Consider the following 21,005-nt stretch of genomic DNA (forward strand, 5'->3'; position numbering starts at 1 on the left):
CATTGGAAACACTGAGCAAACTTTGAATTAAACTGGTTTGGGCTACATCGGATAGAGAAAAACATCAAGAATCAGCACCTGTTTATTAGTTAACACAGTGCGTTCTGCTCTGTCATGTTCAGACAGCAGAGAATTGAATTTAATTCAGTGATGGGAGAGGGAGGAGTTAGAGAGGAAGGGAGGAGGAGGGGTAACTGGACTGTGTATCTGTGTGACAGAGAGAGAGGGAGTGAGAGAAAGTGCATGCAGCTCTCAGTCATTCATCTCTTGGAGAGTGGAGAGGAAACTACAGCACAAAGAGAAACACAAGATAAAAAATAAAGTTCTGCGATCAGTTTCTCAATTAAGACTTTTTTCTCATCACCGTTTATTTTTGCAACCAAAAGAACTGAGCTGCAGATATTTCACTTTGCTCCTTCCGCTCTCCGTGGAGATATTCCCATTTCTCTCTCCTGCAGCAGAGGACAATTTTCTGTCCGTGAAAACTGAGAAAATTTACAAGCGCCAAAACTGTGCCTGCTTTTGAGACTGTGCATCAGAAGGCTCAGTGGTAACTTGAATGCCTTGGACAGAGAGAGTGGAGCCCTTCTTTGCTGTGTGTGTGAAAGGAATGGTTGGGCTTTTTTGAGGAGGTGGAGGAGGAGGTGACCTCAGGAGGACAGCACCACGATCGTGGTGCTCTGGGAAAAAGCTCCGGGAAGAGGAGGAGGAGGAGGGCGCGTCGTGCTGGGGAAGAGCATCCTCCCAGCCTCTTTGTCACCCTCAGGCACACACCCTTAGGACAGCAGGAGTTCAGTAATCTTATAAAATTAACTGGAGAGGAGAAAATAACTCCCTGCTGTACAATAAAGTGAGTTTAATTAAAATATTAAAAAAAACTAATAAAAAAGTACATCAACTCAAATTTCACAGACATATAGACACATCTATAAATCATACATACACACAGACAACCAGGACGCCCCAGCTCACTGCTGCAGAATGGATCTCGCACCAATCGGAGGTAAGCATAAATTCATCCTGTTGCCATCTGATCTGCTGATGGACTATTAATGATTTGCATGAAATTGATATTTTCATTAATTTCTTTTTTATTGAAATCAGTGATTACGGATTAAGTTTTTTTCCAGCTTTGCAGGTTTTTTGTACTTCATACTTGGGCATCATTTTAGTTAAATTCATTTAAGTTCTTTTTCTGGGTTCTCTAAATAAAGACCCTGTTCTGACTCACTTGCTTAAATGAAAATAAGCTGTTCACTATGTTGCAAATTTTCAAGCTCAACCATCTCTATACTCAAAAGTTCTTTATATGATTAACTGATAAGTTTATTGTAATACAGTGGGAGTTTGAGTAGCACCTAGCAAAAAAAAAAAAAAATCTAAATTTTCCAAAAATGAAGTCTCGCTTTTTCAAAATGAAACCAAAAAGTTTGCAGAACATCAAGGCAACCTTCTGATCTTCATGTAAATCCAGCTGAAAATCATCATTTCCTGTCGATTTCATCTCTTGACGTGGTAAAACGGCATCAGAACTTTTCAAAGCCTCAGTGCACATGAACCTAACATCAACTGCAAGCCAGCTCCTTGATAACCAATGGTCAAATTCACTGATCACTGCCCTACTATGTTTGCAACATTTTTTTTTCCAAAAGATCGGGTCTTGTCCCTTCCTCTCTTTCTTGTGTTTGTCTTGGCTGCTGGAGAAACAGTCAGGAAGAGATGGGTTTTACTCTTGAATCTGTACTCTCTATAAATACATATTACACATGTAAAACAAGCAAAAGGTGGCTCCATTCAGTCATTTAGCTGTACTGAATCTTTGTTGTCAATTTTGACTTTTATATTTATGTTTTGAAACAATAACAACTACTGCACAAGGTCTGGTGACTTTAATCAAACGCTTTTAAATCACCGGGAGGTGCGATCAAACAACCAAATGCAATGGTGTACTATAATCATATTAGCCAACTGTTTCTGCATGTTAACACCAGTCTCTGTACGTTTAACCAGTATGTGTGTGCGGGGAACTGCGACGGGGACATGTGGGGTTGGGATTGATTGTCCTCAAGGTCGGATGCAGAATGTCAATACCCATCTCCGCTGGGGTGGGACTGGAGGGGTGGGTGGATGAGAAACTGATGGGATGGACCGATGGGATAGCATGAAAGAAAAAGAAAGTGAATGGGATTAGAGGAGTGGCAATGCTAGGCAGAGGGGCTGACCATGAAAGGATGGATGGATTGTAGAGGAAAACTATGACGAGACAAAAAAGAATGACAAGATGTTTGAAGATAGGGATGGGATGGATGGAGATGGAACGCAACAGGAGCTAATACACTTCCTAATAAACTAGAGAACCACAAACTTATCAGATTTTGGGAAGATTCAATCAAATCAAACACAAACTTGTGCTAACTGTGCATAAGGTCATCAGATGTCACCTGACTGTAAGGCAGTCATCAGAAAAGTCAAACATATTTACAGGAGTTTTATTTTCCCCAAACAAAATCCTCCAAATAGTCAATCCAGTGATGTCATACAGTTTAGATTTGAATTTTATACTTTTTATGACAATAACAGTAAAAAGATGCCACTAGTTCCCTCTTTAAATGTATATTTCTTTTATTTACCTTCAGAAAGAAATACATAATGTTGCTTATATGCTCGTAATATCTCAGTAGTCTTTAGGGCTTGAAAAAAGATGGAAAATGGACTTCTTTTGCTTAAAGAAGTCCATTTTCCTTTTAAATTAAAGCTCTTTACAAATATATTCTCAGGATTTTCTAATAAAATGCTTAATGTGATCTGAATTTTCCACTGGCTTCTCTGGACTGTTGTCGCTTGCTTACTCCGAACAATCAAACATCACATTTGGCTCTACGTCTAAGATAACTAGTCACAATCTCGTAACTTTTCCCTTTTGTTATAAAAGAACAAATAAAATATTCAAAATATATATTATATAACATATAACAGAATAAAATGAGAAAGCTGATAATTTGCTTCAAATCTATGGTACTACGAGAGTGTGAAACAAGCAACAGGTGTGAATCTTTACCGTCGCGTTCGTGTTTCAGGCCTCATGTGGTTGATGTTATTCAGTCTTTAGTTGTCCTTAAACTTCAAATCACAGATTGTATAACACCAACGATGTTTGTACAAGAAGCTAGAATTTGGAAACCACTGATTTAAGAAAACTAAACTGACCGGAGTACAGGAAATATACATAAAAAAATGTATTAATACAAACACTCAAATATGGTACTTTTACAGAAAGTGAAAGAAGTGTTTTTCTCCATTAGGAAAACTACTTGCATACTTTTATACTCTCTCATACCCCTAAACCAGTTTGGTAGAGCATGCAACTCGAATCACAAAGACAAGCTGGGCTTTTTAAGCGTTCAGCACAAATGTCACCACTTGGTTGGTATTTATTGCCTCCACTAAGTTGCTATGTTTTTGGTAATGTTTGCATGCATGCATGTGAGTGCATGCAGGTGTAGAGTGGGGTCATGTTAACAATCCATTTAATCCACAAAGGTCGTCAATGTCAACTTTAACAACTAAAAACAAAAAAAAAATCCTTATAACTATAGGTCTTACAAGTGTGGTGTGTATTGCCAAGATATAGAAAGTGCAGGATAAAGATTTAAAAAAATCATGTCACATTTGACCTTTGACCTCTCCTTGAAGGTCAATAGATTGATCGGAAGGCCAAAGTGGTAATAAAGCCACATAGAGCAATTTTAAATGACAATAGGTGGTCAGACTGAGAAGAACATGCCGGCATGGGATACTTTTTGAGTATAGTTGGTTAATTTTGTTGCACGCTGAAGTATTTGATGAGAAAAACAATGCTGATCGAGTCGGTATCAAGGTTTCATTTGTCTCTGCTGACAACACATGTGAGAAATGTGCATTCTTATCATACTTTCATGATGTTTAGACTGCGTCCCCTTTGTTACTGTTAATGAAGTACTGCTCGTTCTCACACATTTCTTCTAACTTGTTTAGTCTTAAATCAATCTTTTTTTCTCCTTCTGGGCCTCTAAGTCACACAATCTATTAGTAAATCCACTGCTAGCCACTTTCACGTGTGAACTTAGAGGTCGGGACATTGAAGTTGTCCTCACTAAGGTGTAGCACAAAGAAGAAGCAGTCCATCCAAACAGTCAAGATTAATATTGTCACCATAAAATCAGACATCGCTCAGACTTTGTACAAAGGAGCTGAAAGTTTGTTTGACATCACAAAGACTGAAAAGTTGAAGAAACATATAGAGCAGTGTGAAGTCTGACCTTTAGGCTCACAGGGCTTAATCCTAACCTCATTATTAGAAATATTGACTACGTTTTTGTTGAGGATCCATCATTTGTGATGCAACTTCTATCAGATAAAACAAGGAAAAGCATAATTGGTCTACTTTAATATCTTGTCTAACCAGCTGACTATTTCTAGACAGTTTCAGGGGTGTAGGCGTGAAAATAACATTATTGAACGTAAAGTTCTTATTAGGAAGTAACTTAACTGGTCTGAACCAGAAAAGCTCTTATGGGTACTGTGGTAGAGCCTTTATAACGTCTAAAATGTACCTAAAAATCACGACAGTAAACTCAAATCCAAATCAGCAACGCTCGAACTATTTAGTTCCAACTCCAAACGTCATCCATTGATCCATATTCGTGCCTACAGCTAAATCTATAGTGGGCAGAATTGTACACTTAATGGTGCAGATCAAGATGGCAGCCTGCCATGTACCGTAATATGAACAGTAGCCTATAAGCGATCACTATTTCATCCATTGGTACTTTTTAAAAAAACATACTGATTTCTCAAGATAACAGTTCATGTTATTGGCCGTCTATAACTTAGTTTTACATAAATTATGTGTCAGGAAAAAGAAAAAAAGTGTAACTTATGTGCAGCTCCTGAAACAAATCTCCACCACTTTCATTTTTATGATTACTAATTTCACCATCCCTTACTCATGCGCTGTCTCTTCCCTTCCTCTTTTGCTGCTTCCCCTCCTGTCCCACCCCCTCTGCCTGGACTTGCTGGTCTGCAGTGTCTATTTCAGTCTTTCCGTTGGGGTCAGATTCGGCACATCCGGTATCTCATCCAGTTTATTGTCATTCAATCCTGCTGCGCTCCCGGAGGGCATCAAGAGGAAGGCCCCTGGGTCTTAGTGCCTGATTGGCCAAACACGCATGTACATACAGCTGGAATTTGAGCAGAATGGATTAAAATCTATATCTAGTACAGTTGGGTCTTGTAGTGCTCCATTATGAGTCCAAAGTCTTTACATACAACAGCAAAGTACATGAATATGTAACTTATTTGCCTAGAAGTATATCGGTGCATTCAAATGAGAGGTCTGTGGCAATTAGAAGCTTTACAGTCCATCATTATTTTTTCATAGATCAAATCATATTTCAATATTGAAGGTTTTCTGTAGTTATAGATTATTTTTCTTGTGTTAAAATAGCTCCAAGTTTTACACTGGGAAATCAGGCAGCTCAATAGTAGGAAAAGTAACAAAGACAGCATGGGATTAATGGTCTAAGCATGGCACTGCAATGGTATCCCACAGGCACCGTGCAGACCTATATGCTAACCTCCACGGTGTAGGTGTGTGAGTTGGGGACACAAAATGCTTGTCCACACTCATAATGTGGGTGATTCTTGTTTCTAAGAAGACAGAAGTAGAAGTAAAAAAAAAAGAAAAAAAAAGCATTAAATGTAATTAAAATTCTCCATATTGTCTGCACAATAGCTAATCCAATAGTTAATCCAATAGCTAATATAATAGCTAATCCTTGAGCTAACAGGAAAGGGAAATGGATTTTCAAATGAGGAGTGGAATTGCCATTTTAAATGTCAGAAATAAATCTTTGATTCTGGAAACCATTTAATTATTTTTCTTTTTCAAATTGTTTTTTAAAAATGATTTTGAAAATTAGTTTTTTAATTTGGAATTTAAAAATGTTTTTTAATTGAGTTTCATTCTTTTTTTGTAAAATCATTTTCGATTTGAAGTATTTATTGATGGATTAATGATTCATTTTGAAAAATAGATTTAAAAATAGTGTTTTTATTTAAAATTTTATTATTAAATAATAAATTACTGTAGTAATGCTTGAATAAATAAAATAATTAAAAAATGAATTTGCAAATACATAATTTATTGTACAATTCATGATTTAAGCACAGAATTCATTATTTCAATATGTGTGATTTGAGCCTCCCAAAAGGTTTTTTTTTAAGTACATATATATATATATATATATATATATATATATATATACATATATATATATATATATATATATATATATATATATATGTATATATATATATATATATATATATATATATATATGTATACACACACATTTTTTTTTTTAACACTTTTACCAAGTGTAGTTTTATTTCTCTCTGAAACGTGGGGCCGACTCTTGATCCCTGTACTTCTGAAGTTCTGGCCACACGAGTTGTTAATCGCGTTGAACCTGACTGCTGGTCACTTTACTGTATTTACTACCTGCACACATTACTATCAGTGGCTTTCTTTAAACTCACTGGTAGTTGCTTCAGTCACTTGCCCAAAAGTTGAGAAAAGTTTATCTTGGGTCACGCTCACTTCACATCCCCAGCAAGTAGTTCCCCCATAGTTGCCTGAAGTTGCCAAATATCTATATGTATGTCTTTCTATGGTCTCTGTTTGCCATGTTGGTCTGAACTGCTTCCAGTGTGGATGTAGCTTAAAATCCTGGCCATGCCCCTGTTTGGAGTTGGAGGTTTCCCTTCTTATATTCAGGCTCAGTGGCATATTGGCACAAACATTAAATCAATATTGATCTTCTCTGCTGAAAAAAAGGATAATTTCCCAAAATGTATTTATGTAAACTAACAGATTGTTTACCACAACAGTCAGCGCTTGATAGCATCTTTCATGAAAGACAATTTCTAACACCTCGCAAAACGTTAAAGGAGTAACAAGGACAGGAGAGCAGTGAGAGGATGAAAGAGAAGGTGGAGGGATTGCAGTGAAGGTGACATTTGGGAGCGAGAGGAGCAGAGAAGATAGGGGAAGATATGACAGAAGGAAGTAGAAGAAAGGAAAGGAGACGTGAGGAGAGGGCAACCCCTCCTCATTTCGAGGCAAAGGGTCACTGCAGTCAGTTCTAAAATAGCCAGAAACCATGATGTCATCTAGGGGGAGATGCAACAAAGCCTTATCCATTAAACTCCATCGACCATCAGCAGGTCGAGCCCAGACTCAGCGGAAGTCAGAGAGTCAGCGGGCAGACAAGGAATCAGGACTAATTACAAGTTTCTTTTTCCTCTTGATTTTATGAAGCAAATGGGTTTTCAACATTAAACACTTTTTTTCAGAGTTTATAAAACTCTGGAAGCGCACTTAGCATAGACCGCATCCAAACAGTGATGGTCAGCTCTTAAACCCAATGCCAGAAGTACAATATGCCAACTGTTAATGATAATATTTAGAGGTTTCAAACAAATAAGCTTATGTTATAGTATTGTTATCATTGTCTACTGTCCTGTTCTCTAATGGATGGCTGTCACCTGGACAAAAAGTGATGACTTTAGTGTTTCTGACTTAGTTGATAAAACGCTGCTTGGATAATGTAACTCGCAGCAGCGAGTCTTTGCTTCATGTCTAATTGCACTGAGAAAAACACAGACTTCCTGCTTCCTGGTATATGAAGGTTTAAAAATATGAAAAAACCTTCCTGTGTGATTACCTACATCACAACCATGAAAACATATGAGGCAATAAAAGAAAAAAATATGAATTCCTGTTTTATGTGTATCAATGATACAGATAGACTGCACTGAAGTTTAAACATGGCAGTATGAGAAACGACTGGGCAGCAGTGTAGATCAGTGTGTGGTGTGCGTTTTTGAAGAAATGTGTGATAGAGGAGTGTGTGTGTGTGTGTGTGTCCCAGGGCACAGACTCAGTCATTACTGATACTCCCCTAGCACAGAGGTCCATCCTCAGGTTACCGCTGACGGCCTCTTGAAACAACAGCTCCCTATGACTGTTTTCTTTTAGGCTGGTTTGCTTCATTGACATCCATTGTTTATGTTACTTATGCAATGTTTGGAGAATTCATCATGGTAAAAGAAAAGGAAAGAAACAAAAACGTGCCAAAACAAACCGCGTATTCATACTGTTAACCCTCTCTGTCCGTCTCCTGTTCCTGTTGATTGTTTTTCTGTCCCTATGTCCACAATGATACTTGTTCTTATCCTGTTCTTATGCTGCCGAGCACAATTTTCACAAAAATCCCCAATCCCCGTTCTACTCTGAACCAGATAGATTATAAAACAATTACAGTGCTTCTTGCCATGGAAGTTCAGTATAAGCCACAAACGTGCATCAAGTTACCCAGGAACATCCATCTTATTTAGGATCACGAAATATCAGGAAAGCATGTGATCCAAATTTTCAATTATTCTAAATTTACTAGAATAGCAAAGTGTTTGATGAAAGGTGTGATGCAGCGCGCTGCTATAGAGTCCTGAAACTCTAAAATTCATTAGTGTTTTGCATTCCCCCATGTTCCCCTGTCTCCAAGTCCGTGGGTTTAGGTTCTTGCAGTTAACACAAATTTGTGAAACAAACACAACAAGCTGAAAGTCAGTGATATCTATCTATCTATCTATCTATCTATCTATCTATCTATCTGATAATAATCTGACAATACTATAATATTGGCCATATTATATTTACATTACCACAGTGAGATGACTTTAGTCTCATGAACAACATTAACTAATTGTTATTTACTAACTAATCTTAAATGACTGTTCAGCACAGAAATGAAGCCCAACAATCATGTTTTACAGTCCCGTGGTCTCAGCCTCAGATACTCAGCTAATCAAAGTGATGTCATGACAAAAATGAATGACCAACAAAACATTTTTCTCCTTCATTTCTGTCAAACAAAGCTGTATGTAACGTGTCTCGCGGTTAGTATCGTGGTTGCTAGGCAACCTGAACAGCGCGACGAAGCGTATACCGTCCCATTTCACAAGCCTCTCACTTCCGCACTTGTCGTACTTATAGTACGCACCGTAGTGCGCGTACTTCAAGCGTGCAGACCCTGAACTGGGACACAGCTTGAGCATCACAACTGAAAACAACAGGAAATCTCAGCTCAGCCAATCAGAGTGGCTGATTGCATGCATAAAGGCCATGTGTTGATTATGATACCAGGGCCTTTAAAACAGACAATATTTTCCTCTCTAATCTTCCTAGAAACAATAATTGTATTAAAAGTGTATGCTTACCTGTAGAGCTGCTTATTTACTTCACTAAGATTTCCATCAGTCTTCATCGCAGCAATAAACATCAGTCTATGGTGGAATTTAATCATAAAATAGAAGCTTTGGACAAAGTTTTAGTTCTGAAATAAACTCTTGTTTTTAATTGTTTCTTTGTCTACAACCTAACAATATCATGCAACAGAGAAAAGAAATCCATTCTGAAAATCGTGAGTCATTCAACTGCTTGTCGAATTTGTTGAAAATGTCCTACAGTAACTCTACATTCAAACTCTATAGTTTCAAGCCTTCTGATTTTACTTGCTGTAAGTATGTCATATTAGAGGGGGGCAATAGTAGGCACGACCAGAAAGAGTAAATAATATGAGGTCATGGAAATAGTTGGCAGGCCTCTTCTTTTTTAACAATTAGATGGTGTGATAGGCGAGCAGAGTATAAGCGAGCCACGGCCACTGCTCTGTGATGAGATTAGTCACCAGGTCCTCTTCTCTCTCCTCAGACTAATTTGAAAATGCATCCTCATCCAAACAACCTGGCCCTCCTTATCTGCTGCTTTATGGCTGGATTTCTGGAAGCAGGGCACAGCGGGGGGGGGGGGGGGGGGGGGGGGCTATATAGAAAAGCCAGAGGGTTGGGCACCATTCAGTTCAGGCTGCCACAGTTTGCTGTTTGCTCAAAGGTGTCTCCTGGCACGGAGGACAGGAAGTGTATTTTGTATTCTTGCTAATCACCTCTCCTGCTCTCACAGTGATGGATTGCCATTCTTGGGTTTCAACCATCCTATCATCCCTACATCTGTTTGCTCTTCCATTACTGTGTCTGCACTGCCTTTTTCAGTATCCACTTCTCTTTTTTACTCCTTTTTATTTAACTTTTGGGCACTCAAAACAGTACAAAAAAACTCCCAAAACATTTGCAATTATTTAACATATTTTTCTGGCTAAAATGAGAGATCCTGATGAGATATTTCGCAGTCTGATTCAAGCAGTCTACTGCTTATGAGAGAGGCATGGCAGTAGACTGAATCATTTAGGTTTTTGGACCATTATTTAAAAAGAAAGCATCACGTGCTACTGCAATTAAAGTAAGTGCAAAAGGTTGTGTAGCCTATTATCACAGAATATTTAATTCATAAAATAATTTTACTTTCATCTACCATAAATTAAAGTTTTTTCCACATCTGCTGAAACTTGGACAGCGGCAGACACGAATGCTCTTACTGTAATAGTGGTAAAATACATAAACTTTCCCACAATCAGTTACTTTCTTCCAGAATTTTCCCATCTTGCCTTATTTGCAACACCAGTGCTGTGTTATGCCATTATGGCTTTCATATGTTTGATAAATTTCCATCAGCTGTTCATCTGGCAATATGTGTCTCAATGAGTGGCATTCAGTTAAGTCTGACTTTTTAATTTTTATTTATTTATTTTTTGGCAGAACAAGTGTGAAGTCATGCATCAAACAGACTTTCCTCATCTCAACAAACAAATCCATAATGCAGTCCTCTAAAGATAATTGACTAGTTTTTGGGGAAAAGATGCCATTAATACAGGGAGACAGAATTTTAGGGGCATCTTTGAGCTGCATAGACATGACCATGCCTCAGTGTCTTTAATACATTTGAGTATGAAAGCAGAACAATTCCCAACAAGTATAATCCCAGCCGACCACCCATGTCTAACATCTGCAGGACAATACTGCAATTCCAGAATCAGCTAATAATAATTAACCTGCTAGAATCCAGCAGAATAACACAATAACACAACATCTGAGGCTCGTGAAAATGTTTAATGCATTGTTTTCTTTTTCAAAAACCAAAGAAAAGAATCTCCAGTGTTTCTTTTGCTTTGGCAGAAGAGTGGACACTAATAGAGGAAACATTTTTGAAATAAGTCTAGATGCATATGGATGGAGCTAAAGAGACACATTTGCTTCTGCTTCCTCTTACCTCCATGCTCTATCTAATCTCATGATCTGAGCTGCTTTAAACGCATTTCCATTTGGCCTCATTACTCTCTAAGAGGGCCGGCCCCATGTGAGGAGTGAGCCAGTGATCTCTCCCCGTTGGCCACTTGGCAAGACTGCCATTTCTCTGTGAGGATATAGCTGTGTGTGTGTGTGTGTATGTGTGTGTGTGGATATATATGTTGGCTGCTTGCTTTATCACAAACAAACACAAAGAACCGAGCATTTTTTCTCTAAATTAAGCAACAGCGTTCTGTCTCTGATGTTCAAACAGGAAATCAAATCAGTGGCATATTAATCTATATTCAGACATTTTAATTTAATATAGTATAATCATGCATTTACTGCACTTCCAAGCAAATGCACGTTAACTTTTAAAGAAGTGGCTTACTCAGCATTTGAATGCGTATGCAACACAATGCATGTCATTTTATACCAGTGTTTCCCATACAGACTTTACTTGGGCAGGATAACCAGATATATTAACACCCTCCAAAGATTACCCAGTCACATTTCATATTTTTATTCTTTAATTCAAGAGGACATAAAGGATTTATTTAATGGCAGACACCTCCCTTACTCTTACCTTGATAGTTGCTAATCTGTTCCTTCCACTCTTACATCCTACTGGTTGTAGGGCCACTCTAAATTTTTAAAGAAGAAAGCCTTAACAAAAAATGCATTATCCATCCATTCGCTTCCGCTTATCCTTTTCAGGGTCGCGGGGGGCGCTGGAGCCTATCCCAGCTGTCATAGGGCGAAAGGCGGGGTACACCCTGGACAGGTCGCCAGTCTGTCGCAGGGCCAACACACAGGGACAGACAACCATTCACATTCACTCGCACATTCACACCTAGTGGCAATTTGGATTATCCAATTAACCTATCCCCACAAGCTGCATGTCTTTGGACGGTGGGAGGAAGCCGGAGTACCCGGAGAGAACCCACGCAAACACGGGGAGAACATGCAAACTCCACACAGAAAGACCCCGGCCTGATGGTGGAATTGAACTCAGGACCTTCTTGCTGTGAGGCAACAGTGCTAACCACTGTGCCACCGTGCTGCCCAAAAAATGCATTATGTTATCACAAATACAATACACAGTCACGTGAAATTAATTCTATCCCGTCCTGTAAGACCTTTTACAGCACTGATAGGCAACTCCAGAGCTCAAGGCCTCCGTCCTGCAGGTTTTAGATGTGTCCTTGATCCAACACAGCTGATTCAAATGGCTAAATTACCTCCTCAACATGTCTTGAAGTTCTCCAGAGGCCTGGTAATGAACTAATCATTTGACTCAGCTGTGTTGACCCAGGGTGAGATCTAAAACCTGCAGGACACCGGCACTCGAGGCCTGGAGTTGCCTACCAGTGCTTTACAGTTTCCATTGGAAATAAAAGGGTAACTAGCAGCCAGGTGCTTCTGTTCAAATAGGCTTGATTAACTGTACCTCTATAAAAGGAGATGTTCAGACATTTTCCTGTTTTCAAGCGTTCAGGAGTGTATGTCCCATCAAATTTATCCCAAGGTCAGATTGTCCAACACTTTGATAAAGTACTAAAATCCAGCGAGTTGTATCTCAGGCTCTACAGGCCTCAGTTAGCATTTAAAATGTTAAATTCATAACAGTGAAACTAGAGAAAGAGTCTGTATGCCTTATTTAAAGCTGTTGCCATGAAAAAAGCCTCTTCTCTCTAAAGTTACATCTGAACAAACCACAAAACGTCTAGAACAACGTTCTTTGGACTTACTGGACCAATGTGGAAATCTCTGGCCATAAGAAATACATTTGGAGAAAACCAAACACTGAACACCTCATAGCAACTTTCAAACACTGTGATAAAAAGATGAAGATTTGGCTTATTTTGCAGCCACAGGACCAGGGCACTTTGAGTCACTGCGTTCATCATGAACACCTCTTTATACTATTCAAGAGTCAAATGTGAGTTCATCTGTCTGACAGCTAAAGTTTGAGAAAGGACTATGATCCCAGTCAAGGTCCAGACCTCAGCCTGGCTGAAATCCTGTGGCAGGACCTTATGAGAGCTGCGCATAAACAAATACCCACAAATTTCAATGAACTGAAGCAATAACTGTAAATCTAAAAGCTGATGGTTTAAATGAGGTAAAACCGGTCCACTGGAGTGAACCTATGCAAAAAAAAAAAATGTGCATGAGGATAAACAAGGTTTATTAGTGGTGCTCCAAATAGCTCACATAATTTACATACACAAGAACCTTGTTTCTAGAAAGTGCTTCCTCTGAAAATAGTTTGTAAAGAAACTGTTACAGGAAAGCAGATGATTTTTATAAGCTACTTACTGGCATATATTGGTAGCTTTTAAGGAAATACATGTCTTTAAGTATCTCTGCACTGGCCTCAGCATTTCGCTGTGGTTGCTGCTTGATTGGAACCACAGACCGAAACTCAGAGTAGCCTACTTTATTTTTATCAGATGGTTTTCTGAAATAAAGTATTTTTATGGTGAGATATTTTGCTCAGTGAAAATGTACCTCAATAAATCAGTCTAAAATCTTTAGCTGGCAGAGTTGAGCCAATCAGAGACAAATGATTAATATATATATATATATATCAATTAAACCATTTTTAAAGCCATTTCTCTGTTGCTCAAGTGCTTGGCCACACTGCCAGCCTCTGTCTGCAGGTGGGATTCCTCCATGGCATCAGCAGCTGTGCTCAACAGATGTTAAATTACAGTGTGAACCTCATGGTTGTGTCTCTTTGGCTCTGGCAGGCTAATAATAGTGTTAGCTTGAGCAGTGGAGCGCCTCAGCGGTCATGATGACACGGTTGATGGTTGTGTGGAGGTTTTGCAGCCAAAATCCATCCCTGATCAAATGCTTCTTAAAGTTTTGGAGAGCAACATGCAGGCTACTGTTTGCTTTTCACAACATTTTTCTCCACATAACACTAAATATACACCATACACTCAAAAGAAATCATTCTTTGACTTCATAAAAATGAAGCAACAACATCTGACATATACAAAAATGAAAGGTTTATTAGTTAATATAATTGTGATTACAGAAAATATGCCTGGTATAAATTGAATGTAGAATGTTGACTGCCAACCCAATACCAAAGCCTTATCTACCATGTGTAGAAGTGGCTTAAAATTTCCAATTACATGTTTTTATTGATGCATTTTACTAAAGTCACTCCTGATAGTTAAAAATAGTTCTTATGTATCTCAGAGAGAGATGTTATAACCCAGAATTTTATGAAAAATTAGAACCAATAATCACTATTGCTTCCTTTCTTTGTGTTTGCAGGTTTATCTGATGTGCCTTGAGCACCGGGAGCACTTTGCCCCAGACCCGGCTTCCAACCCTGGTGCCATCCAGCAGGCTGACCAGGATGGACTCTACTCATTCCTTCAGGATGGAGCTGGACTCAGTGCTGTCGCTTGACCAGATACGTGCCATTCGGGCTAACAATGACTATGTGGAGCGGCCCGTGGCACTGGAACCTGCAACGCAGTCTGGATTCTTTTTGGTCCACGATGACCGTTACCCTCACGGTGCATACATCCATCACCCCCAGCCTTCCTTCCCCTCAGCCATGTCCCGCAGCCAAAGTCAACAGCAGCACACTCATCTTTCCCATTTGAGCCGTTCCAGTACCATAAGCTCTTCTATGTCACGAACAAGTGCCACCTCAGACCAGCGGCTACTGGCAGGTTTGACACCATCTCACTCTGGCTTAGGTTCGGTGGTCCATTCACAGCCTAAAGGGGACCTGAAGCCTGATTCTTTTGGTAAACGCCTGGCGGAAGATGAGGCTGAACTCAGTCTCCATCAGTTCATCTGTGAGAGGTGTGGCCGCTGTAAATGTCAAGAGTGCTGCGCCCCACGCCGCCTGCCTTCTTGCTGGGCCTGTGGACAACGCTGTCTGTGTTCTGCTGAGAATGCCGTGGAGTATGGCACATGCTTGTGCTGTGTTAAAGGTTTATTCTATCACTGCTCTGCCCAGGATGATGAAGATAACTGTGCTGACCAGCCATGTTCCTGTGCTCCAGCCCATGCCTGTGCCCGCTGGAGCACAATGGGACTGCTGGCGCTATGTCTGCCCTGCCTTTGCTGCTACCCCCCTGCCAGGCTGTGCCTTGCTCTGTGCCGGTGTGCCCACGACCGGGCTACGCGGCCCGGCTGCAGGTGCAGCAACACCAACACTGTGTGCCGCAAGATTTCCAATTCCAACCCTAATCCTTGCCATCCCTCGCTCCGCAGCAAAGCTCTGGAGAAACCGTTATGACAGGCTTGAATGAGGGCCAAGTAAATGAATTTCCCCTCAGATGTGGCCAAAAGCAATGCTGTCACCAATCAACGGTCCCTCGGTTGACATCATGACGACAGTGCCATTGTGACCCAACTACCTACGTATGACAAGCCAACCAATCACCCAACCAACCAAACAACCAAGTTGTTCACCTAACGTACCTTTATTTCTCCAACTCAGGAGGGACCAAAGCTTTAATGTGCCTGCTTATGTTGGAGAATTAATGCCTATGTTGAAGAATAAGAAGCTGTTTTGCTTTGCTGGACCGATCCTTAAACCTTAACCAAGACACCAAGACAAAAAACAAGGCAAAACAAAACAAAAAAAACATGCTTTCTATGGTGCAATCTCGGCATGTTAAAATGTATTTATTTATTATTGAATCTCCTCCCTTCTCAACCCTTTGCCACTCTCTGTGCTAATTCTTTGCAAAGGAATCGCTCACAAAGGAAAGAAGCCTGCATATGGACTTTGCAAACAGATTCTGACCTGATCAGAAGAAGTGTGAGAGATGGAGGTTAAAACTACAACGAGATTCAGAACTTTGAAAAAACGTTAAAGATGAACGAGGAAACCAGTGTTGTACTGAGGTGAACATCTTACTGAGACTCAGCAAAGCACCAAGATATAAAGTGAGATGAACGACACCTGTGACAACAGTTTGACACCAAAAAGGGACCATTCACTGTAACAAACGGTGTGAATTTCAATGTTATTAAGCTCATTTGTAAACGAAAAGCACTGTGAGGTAGATGGACAATGTTTTCCCTGTGAGCCTAGAGCTCATTGGGGGATTATTTAACCAGAGGGAGGATGCATCTATTGTGAGGCAGCGTGCGTGCGTGTCCGTCTGTGTGTGTCCTCCTACTGTGCAACAACCTGTGTATGAGCCTGTGTGTTTGTTGTTTTATCAGCAGAAGAAGCCTGCCTTGTGTTATTTTTAGCAGTCCTGCTTCGCTGGAGCTCTGAGGGTCTGGTCGGGTTTCCTCCTGAAGCCAGCCTGTCGCCAACCTCCCTCGCTCCCTCCTCTGACCCACCTCCTTCACAATCCTCTACTCCACTACTACACATAAACACCCCCCACCCCACCCATCAGTTCTCTACCCATTCTGAAATCAAATGCCATTTCTGAACTTCCAGATGATCCAAATGCTTGGAGGGTTTTGAAAACCATATTCTTAATGAACCATTCGTCTATATAATCCATTAAGTGTTTTAGCACTTAAAAGCAAATTCTTGGGTTAACATAGGGAGACATTGCGTCCTATAACCTAAAAAGCTGTTGACTACTTGGCAGAAGAAAAGGACACACAAGGAAGCTAATAAGGTAAAAAGTTAAAAGTGCTAGCGGGGCCTTAAAGGTTGATATACCAATGAATCCTCATCCTAGGGTATCAAATGCTGTGCTTTTGCCAGAAGCTGCTGTTGCACAGATATGCAGGAGGGTTGCTTTGGGCCCAGTGCCTTTACGCACCTTTGGAGGTCACACTCAATGCTGAGAATAACGGCCGCTTGTTAACCAGGAGTGTGTCAGCCAGGAGACAGCATGTTCTGATCTTCAGTCTGGGGCTTTGCTCTTTGTTTGATTGGTGCAATTTCCACTCACTTTGTTCTTTCACTTCCTGGTTAGGAGTGGTTAGGTTTGAAAATACCCCTTGAAAAAACAGGCTTACCTGGAGTACTGAGGCCAGCGTTCATGTGAAGCCAGGATGTACGACAGGAGTACCACCAAAGCAAACATTCTACGTATGTATGAGACACCAGTGGCTTTGACAAAATAGCAGTATTTAATACCCTAGAGCTGGACCTGAGCTTCAATCACAATTTCATTTTCTGTTACTGAAATTGGATTGAAAATTTCATTAGCTCCTGCCTCCCTGGACAAAACTTCGAATAATATCGGTTAGTTACAGGTAAAGGCAAAAGGTCTAAAACTGATCCAAACAGCACTAAAAATGACCTAACCATCAAAAAGAGCCGACACAAGGCACATTACACACCCATACTGCATTGTATATCCCTAATGTCTCATTCGCCTCTCCTCTTAAGCTCAGACGGCTAAAAGCCTTGAGTTCCAGGTCCATGGAGAGTTCATCAAACAGGCAATTAGCTTCATGATAGCTCTTAATGGCCTGGAGAAGAATGGAGCGTGGGAGGGAGAGAAGAGAGAGGACAGGATGAGTAGAGTTGTGGTGTTTGGCAAACAGACAGAATGGTGAGGAGGGATGCTAAGAGGAAAAAGAACAGGAGTCGATGAAGGAAAAGTAACAGAGGATGTTGATGGGTCCATGAGGTCATTTGGAGACCATGAATACTCAGCAAAAGCAGTGCAGATTTAAACTTTTGGATTTTGGTTGTTTGTTTTTTTTTAGTTTTTTCAGGACTTCAGGTGTTGATGCAAACCATAAATGGAACACATTTAGAGGAGGATCAAAATCAGTTAAAAAAAACACACACACAAAGTATGCATGTATGTTTGCTGGTGTGTGTACGCATGTACAGGTTTTTAAGCGTGTGTGTTCATGTTTGGATGCATTTGGGCGTGTGTGTGTGTGTGTGTGTGTGTGTGTGTCAGGAAGTGACCTAAGCACAGACACACATTGACCTGATATGTTAAATGTTCCTTTGTTATATTTTTATATGTAAATATGGGCTGTTAACTGTAAAACTATTTTTATTCTGCTTTATTTTGTTTGTATGAGATTGATATTATGGCTATATTTCATTATTGTGAACTATTAAGAGTCCACATTCAGGAACTTTTAGGGCGACTGACTGCAATGCAAAATTACTCCCCATTAGCATTTTTAAAAAGTATGTTGGATTTCAAAGGGGTTATTTAACAATCCAGATAGATGTATAGAACCAGTGCAATTATAGTTACATACATTAGTCACTGCTGCACAAATTGGTTCTATACAATAATAATAATAATAAAAAAATCTGAAAGAAAGAGCTTCTAAAGATGAATCTCTAAAGGAGGTTGAGGAATTTTTGCAAATTTCTGAAGCAGACAATCCAAATCATGCATCAGGATTAGGGGACAATCATTCATGCAATCTGTGAATGTTTTCAAATAGCAACTGTTATTATTGTCATAAAAGGAAAGTGAGGCAGTGGATTGCAAACAGCCGAAGGCTGTTAATGACTTTATCACAGAACAAGTAACCATTTCTAACATTAGATGTGCTAACAACATTTTATAGTTTAGACTGGAGGGAATTGAAGACTTGTCAAGGGTTTGCTACTGAACTACTGCTAATAAGGTGCCTTGGAACTAAAGGTGTAAATTTAAAGGGGACCTATTATGCTAATTCCTTAGATTATACCAACTTTGCATGAATCAGTTTAAATTAATCCTTATTTATCTTACACTGGGCTGTGGTAACTGAAAGTCTTCAACTTTCTTCTGATTGGCTGTCCGTCACAAACAAAAGACTTGGATAGAAACAGGGTAGGGCTTTGGTGACCATACTGACATCATGCAGAGCCAAGAGTAAAATAAACTGTAAAGAAGTGAATATTTAGAGCAGTCTGAAGCCTATGCTTTAGGCCTATAAGGATTATGCAACAGAAATGTGTAACATGTCTTCTTTAAATGTCTTCGGGCCTTCACCAATGCATTGGGAAGTGCAAATGTTGCCCTAAATGTTTCTGGTCTCGTCACAGGTTCCACTTTGATAGATGGGTTGGCAACTGTGGAGGACACACTCAGTTTAAATATGAACTTTTCTCTCATTCTTTTTTTTAATATTCCACCTTTTTCCATGGTTATTACTGTTCAAAGTATTGGCATCCAAAAAAAAACAAACAAGAAAAACAACAGTCGACATATTTGATATTCGTTAAGCAAATCACCAGGGTTAACATGTCCACCTTAATGCTAATGAATCTGAAAAGTTACCCAACATTTCATCGCAACTGCCAGTTTTAGCTTCTTAATGAAAAGATATTAGAAATTGCTTGAAAATTGGCAGTGGCATGAAAGTGAGCTTTTCAAGGAACTGTTTGTTTGATTGATAGCTGGCGTATTTTACCTTGCATGCATCTCTGTGAACAACAATGCTTCAAAGGCAACAGAAAATCCTGACTGAAAACAATAGTGTGAGTGTAAAACTTTCAAAATGGAAACCATTTCATATTCAGCTGCATCACTGTGGACATGAGTTTCTGATGGGTTTCCACACAGATGCGCACACTGTCTCCTTTAACCCTGGCTGAGCGACTTCAGTCAGATCTTTGGTGCTTGTGAAGATGACTTGGGGAACATTTATTTCTATCTGGATTGTTTTTTCTATCGGGATGATATTGCACTTGTTTTTTAGCTAACTGTTTCACCTGTGTTCAGAGTAGCTTTAATATCTTTGCAGTGACAACTATCCAATCATAATCTCTACAGTATGCAGTCTTTTGTATGTACAACAGATACACACAGAGGCATAAGCAATGCATTATGGGTGGGGTACGAGTCAAATGTTTTAAAAACCTCAGTATAGTGACAAGAGCTAATGAGAGCTAATTAGCTAGATAATTGTAATAGAAACAGCACTGGTGTCAGTAAACCTGAGTAAGGCACCATTTTTACTGCATAATAGAAATGGAGGACTGTTTTTGTCATTTCAAACACCTTTTTTCAGTCATTTGAGGGAATTAACATCTTGAAATAGTGACTCCCCCATGCTGCATGGCTTGTGCATCTGTATGTAATAAATAAAGTGCTCCAGTTTAAAATCCTAAACATTTTCAACATTGTCCGCCCTCAGGGCCGGAGCTCATGTCTGAACCTGTGTGATGCTGTACGTACGCAGGCTGCCACTATAACCACTACACTTCTCCTCGTGTCTTAGCAAGCATCGCTTTTGGTACAAATTGGCATCTTATATGTTGCAAAAGAGTTTAAGGAGAGTATATGGAACAAATATATATAGAAATTTATCTTAAATGAATATATTATATATGGAACAGTATGCTTTTCACACTTTGTTTCTTTGCCATTTTTGCTTCATGGATATTTATTTAAATGGTTGCAACAATGGCGCTGACATTAATCGTGAGGATGGTGTTGAGATGTATTTATTTTACAGTTGTCAGAGATAAAGGCACAGATTTTGTTGTCATCTTTATTTTTTGAGTTTTGTTTTGTTTTTTGCTCCTCTCAGTGTGGTGTGGCTGCTGCTGCCCTCCTGGCTAAAGATGAACCAATAAACAGAATTTCAAAATAACAACTGCGTGCTATGAATGAGTCTTTAATTTCTGCAACTTTTCCATGTCATCAGTGAAGCATAAAATATTAAAAACTACTATTATTATAATTGTTATTTTTACTTTAAACTGCTTAAGAAGCTGTCAGACCTTTGTGCTTTAACTAGGGATAATCCATATCATTGTTGATAATACCAGTATAAATTTTAATGTGAAATAA

The 21,005-nt window shown here is 39.5% G+C and overlaps 1 protein-coding gene across 1 annotated transcript; it reads left to right on the plus strand.

Moving 5' to 3' along the window:
* Positions 1–239: 239 nt before the first annotated feature.
* Positions 240–20,784, plus strand: LOC309716240 (protein sprouty homolog 3). The gene is made up of 2 exons (XM_082549919.1): positions 240–1,003; positions 14,578–20,784. Exon 2 carries the CDS (start codon positions 14,663–14,665, stop codon positions 15,557–15,559), a length of 897 nt encoding a protein of 298 aa, XP_082406045.1. The 5' UTR covers positions 240–1,003; positions 14,578–14,662; the 3' UTR covers positions 15,560–20,784.
* The last annotated feature ends 221 nt before the right edge of the window (positions 20,785–21,005 follow it).

The sequence above is a fragment of the Aulonocara stuartgranti genome (genome assembly GCF_965226115.1).
Source record: "Aulonocara stuartgranti genome assembly, chromosome: 10".
NCBI classification, from domain to species: Eukaryota; Metazoa; Chordata; class Actinopteri; order Cichliformes; family Cichlidae; genus Aulonocara; species Aulonocara stuartgranti.

Excerpts from the sequence above, each read along its gene's own strand:
- LOC309716240 (XM_082549919.1), top strand. The coding sequence starts at position 14,663 with ATGGACTCTACTCATTCCTTCAGGATGGAGCTGGACTCAGTGCTGTCG.